This window comes from Dipodomys spectabilis, unplaced genomic scaffold (assembly GCF_019054845.1).
Source record: "Dipodomys spectabilis isolate Male_0828 unplaced genomic scaffold, ASM1905484v1 ptg000289l, whole genome shotgun sequence".
Classification (NCBI taxonomy): Eukaryota; Metazoa; Chordata; class Mammalia; order Rodentia; family Heteromyidae; genus Dipodomys; species Dipodomys spectabilis.
The window spans coordinates 7,523,823-7,533,106 of NW_024870966.1; the positions used below are offsets into that span (position 1 = coordinate 7,523,823).

Consider the following 9,284-nt stretch of genomic DNA (forward strand, 5'->3'; position numbering starts at 1 on the left):
ATGAAAAACAAAACAGTTACTGGATTATTTTAAGAGCTTTCCTACCAAAAAAGGAAATGTTCCTATTTGCAGCTCCGCTTTAGTAACTTAACTGATCATGGAAACTTCCCTGCATTTGCTGGCAGTTTGTATTTTGGCAGGCGACAGGCCCCGGGTCAGAGTGCAGCCAGTGGGCTGCACCTCTGCTGACCCTGAGGAATGGTTCTTTGCAGATGACTTTAATCGGGTGATCCTGTCCATGAAGAGAGGCCAGGAATACACGGACTACATCAACGCGTCCTTCATCGACGTATGTGCTATGCGTCCAGGGTGACCTGCGTGGCCCAGGGTGATTCCTGTCCATCTTCCCGCTCTTGGCTAACTCATCTCCCGAGAAAGAACTGGCCCATCTCCAAAGACGCTTCCTCAGCTCTGGGTGTTTTGTGAGAAGGGAAGCCAGAGCTGGGGCGTAGGGAACAGATGTGCCCTGTGTCGCTGGTTAGGTTTTCCTTCTGCTCCTCCTGCACACCGCGCTTCTTGTACATACATCACGTTCTGTGGGCTTTCTCCTGGGTGAAACCTGACCTGTGTGATGTGTGCCTGGGCCCACGGCTGCTCTGTGCTACACCCACCATGCAATCAGCAGAAAATCAGGCGCGAGGGAGCCTTACCACCAAGGGCCTGCTAGCAGCCCCGCTGGCAGCTGGACCGACTGCCCCTCGGTGGGCTGTGGCAGAGCAGTTGGGGTTCGAAGCCACTCTGTCAGCTCCATACTCAAGCCTGGATGTCAGCCCACAGTGGCATGTCAAACCCAGAGTCACAAGGCCCTGTTCAGGGTCCTCGGTGGGGGAGGGGAGGGCAGCGAGTTCCTAGTCGCCACTCAGAAATGATCTCAGGCTGAGCACCAGTGGCTCATGCCTGTAATCCTAACCATTTGAGAGGCTGAGATCTGAGGATCGCCAGCTGGGCAGGAAAGTCCTTAAGACTCTTTTCTCCAATGAACCAACCTCAGAAGGCCAGGAGTGGATCTGTGGCTCAAGTGGTAGAGCACTAGCCTTGAGCACAAAAGCTCAGGGACAGCACCCAGGCCCAGTGTTCAAGCCCCAGAACCAGCAAATATGTATATGTGTATGTATATGTATATATATTTACGTGTGTGTGTATACATATGCATATGAAATGATCTCAGGGGCTCAAGGCCCAGGTGGGCCTGCTCAGAGGAGGGGCAGCCTGCCTGCCTCTCGGATACGTGGGGGAGGGGAGGCGTGTGCACATGTGTGCCAGCAGTGCTTCTGGTCAGTCAGGGGAGACCGGAGAGCTGCCTGCCTCGGGCTGCCCCAGACGGAGCCCGTGGCAGGCGGTAGTGCCCGGGAGTCACTGACCCACACTCTGTCCCCGCCGCAGGGCTACCGGCAGAAGGACTACTTCATCGCCACGCAGGGTCCGCTGGCACACACAGTGGAGGACTTCTGGAGGATGGTGTGGGAGTGGAAGTGCCACACGATCGTGATGCTGACCGAGGTACAGGAGCGCGAGCAGGTGAGCCCCCGCTGCTGTGTACTGTGTACTGTTTCTAGACTGTTCTCTGCACTGATGGGCCGCCCTGTGAATATTCGTGCTATTTTCCTGGCTACATGAAATGTATTCAATGGTGTGAGAACAATTCTGCAAGCCGCAAATGACTACCAAGGCTTTAAATTTCATTTCCCTACCCGCCGCCCCCAGGATAAATGCTATCAGTACTGGCCTTCCGAGGGCTCGGTTACTCACGGAGAAATAACCATTGAAATCAAGAGCGACACCCTGTCGGAAGCCATCAGCGTGCGGGACTTCCTGGTCACCTTCTGTCAGGTAGCCGGCGGGGGCTGTAGACTCTGGCAGGCACACGAGGCACGGGCCCAGGGCTCTGCTCGTCACGGTGACCCAGCGGGCCCCGTTCCCGACACCGCCTCGCTCCCCCACCTCTCCGGGGTCCCCGATGGAAACCAGCGGTTGTCGTCACACATCTCCTGTAAAGCTAGACTTCCCTGGTCACCTGCCTCCTTGCTGGCCGGTGAGGAGGACGGGGAGAGGTCATTCCCCAGAGATAACACCTTAGCAGGAGGAAGCGGGGGTCACACGAGTAGAGCCGTTGGGGCTTCTTGGGGTCTCCTCTAAGCTTCCTGGACCCTCCCCTCCCCACCCCTCCCCACTGGGGTCCTGGGCTCCCTTCACCCTGCAGAGCCTGTGGCCTCCCAGTCAGTGGGGCCACATGGCACCAGTGGGACTTGGTTCTGAGCACACCATGGTCAGTCCAAGAAATCCGCTTGCCGCTTCAAGGCAAGTTGCAAACTACCTGAGCCTCCAGACCCCAGCCTCTCCTGGGAAGGCAGGTCCCGGCCTCTCAGGGTGCGGGGTGCCAGGGATCCTGTGAACCGCTGAGGGGGAGAGGCCCCCAGGGCCCCCAGGCCAATCTCCTGCCCCTGTCCCCTCCCCCACCCCATGTCAGAGGCAAGCCCAGCATCTGCTAGCCAGGCTACCTCAGACCACCTGGATGGAGGCCACAGGGGCCTGGGGGGGGGGGGGGGGCTTCCCAGACCTGGCTGGGCTGCGGGAGAGGCCTGTGACCTCCGTCTCTCTCCCACAGCCCCTGTCCCGCCAGGAAGAGCAGGTCCGCGTGGTGCGCCAGTTCCACTTCCACGGCTGGCCCGAGATTGGAATCCCCGCGGAGGGCAAGGGCATGATCGACCTCATCGCGGCCGTGCAGAAGCAGCAGCAGCAGACGGGCAACCACCCCATCACGGTGCACTGCAGGCGAGTGCCCTCCCAGCCAGGGCGCCCCCTCATGGCAGGGCAGGGCGGGGCACATGCCGCCCTTTCTACGTGCTCTGTGTCTGCACACAACTTCACCCAGTGCCTGCGTGTCAGCCCATCACCAGCAGAAAGTACCTGCGAGGAGTCAGGACGGGGCCGTGTCAATGCCAACTCAAGCAGAAGGGACCAACGCCCTCCTGCCTGCAGGCTTAAGGCATACATGCCCCCACCCAGGGCAAAGGTCAGGCGGGAGGGCAAAGGGCACTCTGGGGAACCCCTAGAGACAGCACCCAGGGAGGATGGCCATAAAGCAGGGTTATCTAGCCACATCTGAAGCCCCGCCTGCCCCTGGCCTCCTCCCATCCATCCCACCCCACACGGCCACGCCCCCACCCTCTTCCAAGCAGTAACGGGGTATTTCATTCTTAGGTGGAACTGATTTAGTACCAAAGCTGTGATGTTGTCTCTGTTCCTGCACCTGGGGCTCCCACCTTTCGTGACTGTCTATAGTCCCCACCTGCTACTCAGGGGCTTAATTAAGAAGGTTCCGGACTTCCCAGAGTGGAAAAGCACTTGCATGCACTCCCCAGCCTGGCCAGTAGGTGGCGCACACACCAGGGCTTTTCAATCCTGGATGCCTTTCCATTTAGAATGAACTAGAACCGAGCCCTCTACCCCGTGGGGCGTAGGCTGTGAGTTCAGCTCGTATGTGGCACAGGGGTCCCACACCGAGACACGTCACAGCAGCAGGTGGGAGGCTGGAGGGCAGCCCGCCTCTCCAGAGGGTGCCGGAAGGGCCAGGCAGCCCCGCCCCTCCCGCCTCTCACCCGGGACCCTGGGAGCTTAGCGAGGCCAGCCCCACTCCACCACCACGCTGGAAGTCCACCCGACAGTTCGTGGCAGTCAGTGCCCACAGTCCTGTCTTCAATTGCCCTTTGCAGGTGACCAGATGCTGAAGACAGAACCTGGCACTGTGTCTGGGTCAGTGCTATGTCCTTCCTCTGGGGACCTGACCCAGGAGCGGTCACTTTTGTTTGTTTGTTCATCGGGATCCTGAAGTTTGGGTTCACAATTATTGGGCAGGTGCTCTACCACTTGAGTCACACCTCTGGCTCTTTTTTCTTTAGTTAGTTTTCAGGTTAAAAACACACACTTTTTGTCTGGGCAAGCCTGAACCGCGATCCTATTTATGCCTCCCAAGAAGCTGGGTTTGCTGAGGGCTCACACTTCTAAGGAGCCTCCAGGTGATGCCAGGCTGCTGCTCCAGGAATCCCCACTTGGGGATGGTGCTTACAAGCCACCAGCTGGTTCTGACCCATTTCAGAACATATCAGGGAACTCTCATTAGGCAAACGCTTTGGGGTATGTGTCTGCTGGGTCTTGTCACATGCACGTGATTGGTAGAGGTCTAGTGACTGCAGCTGTTTTGGTTCTGACCCGCGGGGTAGGCTAGGCGCCACCGTGGTTGCTCACTAAGTGCGTCCTCTGTGTCCACAGCGCGGGAGCCGGGCGCACGGGCACGTTCATAGCCCTCAGCAACATTTTGGAGCGAGTGAAAGCAGAGGGACTGTTGGATGTATTTCAGGCTGTGAAGAGCTTACGGCTGCAGAGACCACACATGGTGCAAACCCTGGTAAGGATGAACGATGCAAGCCTTCCTAGTGGAGTGCAGGCCTGGCTCATACGTGTGTCTGTTCCATTACCAGAATTCCAGCGTAAGTGGGAGGTGGGACAGAAAACCAGACAGAACTCCTCACCGAGACTCCACAGGGCTGTACCGAGCCCTTCCTTCCTCCGTGGCTGATGGGGTGGGGGTCTCAGGGCAAGTCCCAAGAGAAAGATCTGTGCATGGATCTTTATTTTAAAACACTCTTAAGCAGTCTTGAAGCTTAAAATGTTGGTTCTGCTGTTTTCTTGTTTTTGTTTGGATGCTGGAACTGGAACTTGAACTCAGGGCCTGGGTGCTGTCTCTTAGCTTTTTTCACTCAAGGCTGTTACTGTAGTAAGAGATTTACCATGGAATTTCAGAGTTTCCTGTCCAGGCTGGCATCAAGCCCGAGTCCTCAGATTTCAGCCTCCAGAGGAGCAGGGATTACAGGCATGAGCCTCAGCTTTCTTACAGTATCAACTTCACACCATTGTGCTTGGTCTGGTTTTCCTTCGGGGTGAAGGGGTGGTTCCACGGAACCGCCCAGCACACAGCTGCACTGTATTCCTTCCTTATGTGGATGCCCGATGCCGGATTTTGGAAGCCTCCTCCTCACAAAGTATGGGTGCACACTAAACCAGCACTGCAGCTTTAGAAGCTGCTAGAACACATTACTTACCCCACAGCCTCCTGCCCCACCCAGGGCTGCCCAAGCAGCTTGCCACTAGGTCAGGCTGGTACCAGGTTCTACCCCGGCTGCCCACAGACTCAGTGGGGGTGTTTACCTACATTCAGCTGCTTGAGCTGCCCCTAGCACCATTCAAGTGGCCTCTGTTCTCTGGGGTGGGCCCCCAGTGTGGGTATAAAGCTTTGTGCAGATCCTCGACATTCCTACTGTGGGGTGCTGGTCACATTGACAGAAATGTCCCTTTGGCAGGGTAAATTTAGGCTTAAAGATGATCTGTTTTCATTTTATTTGATATGTATTGATTACAGTATGAACTTTATCTGACAGTGATAATATGCAAGTTTTTATTTTCCATTTCAAAAATAGTTGTTTTGCTGGGTACCTGTAATCCTAGCTTCTCAGGAGACTGAGATCTGAAGGCCATGGTTCAAAGCCAGCCCAGGCAGGAAAGTCCATGAGACTTACTCCAGTTAACTATCAAAAAAGCTGGGGGGCTGGGAAGGTGGCTCAGTGGTAGAGCGCTTGCCTTGCATGCATGAGGCCCTGGGTTTGATTCCTCAGCACCACATAAGCAAAAAGAAAAAAGCTGGAAGTGGCGCTGTGGCTCAAGTGGTAGAGCACTAGCCTTGAGCTGAAGAGCTGAGGGACAGCGCCCAGGCCCAGAGTTCAGGCCCCATGACCAGACACCGCCCCCCCTCCAAAAAAAAAAAAGCTGGAAGTAGAGCTGTGGTAGAACACTAGCCTTGAGCACAAAAACTCAGGGACAGTACCCAGACCGAGTTCAAACTCTCTGTCTCTGACTCTCTTCTCTATCAGATAGATAGATAGATCTATAGATAGATAGATAATGGTTTTCAGGTTTAAGTATGAAAACTAGATCTACTCCTAAAATACACTAATTTCAAATGAAACATTGCTTATCTCTAAGAAATTTTCAAATGCCTAAATACTAAGATATATAGCTTTGTGTGTGAGGGCAAATAGTACTTTAATAATTGCAGACTTAACTCGTTTCTTTTTACTGTGGCTTCTGACTGAGCTAATCAATTTTTTAAAGCATCCATTTTAATATAATCTTGTTTTTTTTTCAGGAACAGTATGAATTCTGCTATAAAGTGGTACAAGATTTTATTGATATATTTTCTGACTATGCTAATTTCAAATGAAGATTCCTGCCTTAAAATATTTTTTAATTTAATGGTCAGTATATTTTGTAAAAATCATGTTAATTTATTTCATAGTGGACATTAATATCCTTCCTAATTTCTTTGTATATATTTTTATGTTTTAAAGGTCATCTGCTATAGTTATTAAATCATAAAATACTTTTTAAAAATTGGAATAATGTATTAAGGCCCCACAAGACACATTTCTGCTACTATCAGCCAACGTCTTAATTCCTCATGCAAGCCTGTCCTGTGATGTCTAGATGTCATCTTCCCTAAGATGACAACTTGTGCTCATGCAACACACCAAACCATGTCCCTTGTTTAAAAAAAAAAAAAAAGATCGAGGACTTGGAAATGGGGTCAGAATTTACTTTCAATCCCTGAGTTTATAACTGAACGACAACAGAAAGCAATGCAAGCAGGAGCTTTTATAAAATTCTAGGTTTCAACCGTATTATCAGTTGTAAAGATCACAGACTGCCCAGGTGAAAGGGAAGACAGAGAAGGCGGAAGCAGGTCTTCCCACCCACGTGGGCCTGGGGCAGTACCACCTGCCAGCCAGCCTTCTGTGGGATTCAGACAGACTTCCCTGTGTTCCTTGCATTGGGCCCAGCTGCCTGTGCTGGCCTTGAGCGAGGCCCGCTGAAACCACGTCCCATGCAGATCTTCAGGGGAAGAGTCTGAGCATGCCGACCCAGCCAGCCAGCACACATTCGGATAGGATGGCTAGAACCAGCGAATCTTAATGTAAATTTTCAGAGACGCATTTTGGTATTTACTTAGTTTTCTTACAATAAAGCTAAGAGGACTGTAAGAAAATAAATCTGAAAACTCTAGATTTGTACAGTTCGGAAAGATCCCACTTTCCAGTGAGGAGTCCTTCATGGTGAAGGATCCATCTTAGTTTTGGATGGCAATCCTGAGACATTTGACATGGGAAGTAACGATGCTGTTGTCAGAGCTGGCTTCAGCCAGAGGGAGAGAAGGAGGGAGGGAGGAAAGAAGGACAGAAAGAAAAATGGAAGAAAGAAAATGGAAGAAAGGGCGAATGTAAGAATGTTTCATTCAATAGCATGTCTTTCTGTGGGCATTAAATATCTAGCAGATGAGCACAATGTGAAAGACAGTCTAACTTACTAAAGGTATTGAACATGTGTAGTTCTGGGTATTTTTTTTTTTTCCATTTTAAAAGATACACAAATGCGAAAGCCTTATTTGACATTTTCCTTGAGAGCTCATCTCTCCGGCCTGTTTTTCTCTGCACCCCTGATGGCTGATAGTGTGTGTGGGTGCAACCCAGGGTCAAGTGCTGCCCTCCAGACGCACAAGTCACCCAACTTCTCCGCTGCCCCGCTGGATCCCAGCCTTTCCAAGGGGAAGAGCTGTCACAGACAAAAGCACCCTTGGTGGTTGGGCCAGGACTGCCGGCCATGGCCTGGGCTTGCCTCTGCCAGATCCATCTCCCCTCTGTGGACGTTGAGTGGGTATTTCTGGAGCAAAGTGCAAGGTGCTTCTCCCCAGCCACCATCTGGTCCCATCTATGTCTGTGCTAACCTCCCCAGCCTAGAGCCTTTCTCTTGGACTGACGAGGAAGAGGGGGCCGCTAGCTTCCACCCAGCACTTGAAGCCCACTCGGGTTGAGAGGACTGCAGCTTTTACACTGGTCATTTATTTGGGATGCTGAAGTCCAAATTTCAGCGCTGGTAGTCAAAAATCCTTGAAGCCCGTTAAAGTTCTACTTTGCATCTCTTGTATCAAGAAGTGCATTTAGTAGTACTTTTTCGGAGCCGTCCTCAGGAAAGTGCCCCCTTTGTGTCTTTTCTTTTTCCCTGCCATCATGACAGTCCCAGGTGCCCACTGCTGGGCTCTGCCTGTCCCTAAATTCATCCCCTCCCAGAGACCCAGGGCCCCTCTGCAGCCCTGACTGCTCAGCCTCTGCCAAGGCCAAGGCCACCAGCCTGCCTCCTGGGCTGAAGAGCAGCTGAGTGCACAGCGGTTCATAGACAGATGCGTGCAGATGCGTGCCGGGCATCTGCCCTGTGCCCCGGGGCACGTTCATCCCTCCTCTTGTCAGAGAAAGTGGGGCATAAGGCAGCCATTCCTTTCTCCAGTCTGTCTCTGTTGCATGCAGTTGTAATTCAATGCTGAATAGCGATCAGAAGCTGAGCTTGCTGATTGGGACAGTTCCCTGGTCACCGTGTGACTTACGTTACTCTCTCCATGTGCTAGAGGCAAGAATGCACACCTGGGTTTTCAAAGGTATTTTTATGTGTTTTTAAAAACTTTTTTAAATGAGCCTGATCCCTGTGTTTTAGCATTTGGAGACATGCCCATTTTTAAAACAAAACATGTTTACTGATATATTTTTGTTTAACTAAGCTGTGTTTAATTTATGTGCAGTCTTTATCTGTCTTATGGTCCCCACTCTCATGTTTTTCTTTATTCCATTTATAATTTGATCTTGCTCTGATTATGACAGTGAATGTTGCTTTATACTTTGCATATGCAAATCGCAAGATCTAAAACATTCAGATGTAAGAATAAACCTTCACTTTGACTACCAGCCTGTGTCTTTCAGTTTTTTCAGCCAGACCTGCATTACAGGACTGGGGGTGGGGGAGGTAGGCTCATGGCAGAGCAGCAGTCTAGCATGCGTGAGGCCCCTCCGGATTCCAACTCCAGCACCAAAGACATACCTGCTTTATGTAGAAAAATCACTGCAGGACTTTCAAAACTTAGCTCCCAGACAGGTACTGGTGGCTCACAGCTGTAATCTTAGCTATTCAGGAGGCTGAGATCTGGGGATCATCAAAAGAAAGGTAGGAAAGTCTGTCTCTTACCTCCGATAAGCAGCAGACAGCTGGAAGTGGAACTGTGGCTCCCTAGTGGTAGAGCGCTAGCCTTGAGTGGAGTGGAAAAAGCTAAGAGACCAAAGCCAGGTCTTGTGTTCAGGCCTTAGTACCAGCATGCATACGTGCCTGTGTACATGCATGAATGCACCCCCCCC

The 9,284-nt window shown here is 51.8% G+C and overlaps 1 protein-coding gene across 6 annotated transcripts in view; it reads left to right on the plus strand.

The window, feature by feature from the left end:
• The window catches only part of Ptpre (protein tyrosine phosphatase receptor type E), a 120,145-nt gene extending 111,305 nt beyond the window's left edge, over positions 1-8,840 (plus strand). For 3 of the 6 annotated variants that reach the window (XM_042701458.1, XM_042701454.1, XM_042701457.1), the window contains 6 exons: positions 213-289; positions 1,384-1,518; positions 1,705-1,830; positions 2,606-2,772; positions 4,270-4,405; positions 6,200-8,840. In XM_042701458.1, coding sequence (XP_042557392.1) covers positions 213-289; positions 1,384-1,518; positions 1,705-1,830; positions 2,606-2,772; positions 4,270-4,405; positions 6,200-6,274 — 716 coding nt within the window. In that variant the 3' untranslated portion in view covers positions 6,275-8,840. The remainder of the gene's footprint in view (positions 1-212; positions 290-1,383; positions 1,519-1,704; positions 1,831-2,605; positions 2,773-4,269; positions 4,406-6,199) is intronic. The other 3 variants (XM_042701455.1, XM_042701456.1, XM_042701453.1) reach the window with 2 other exon arrangements.
• The last annotated feature ends 444 nt before the right edge of the window (positions 8,841-9,284 follow it).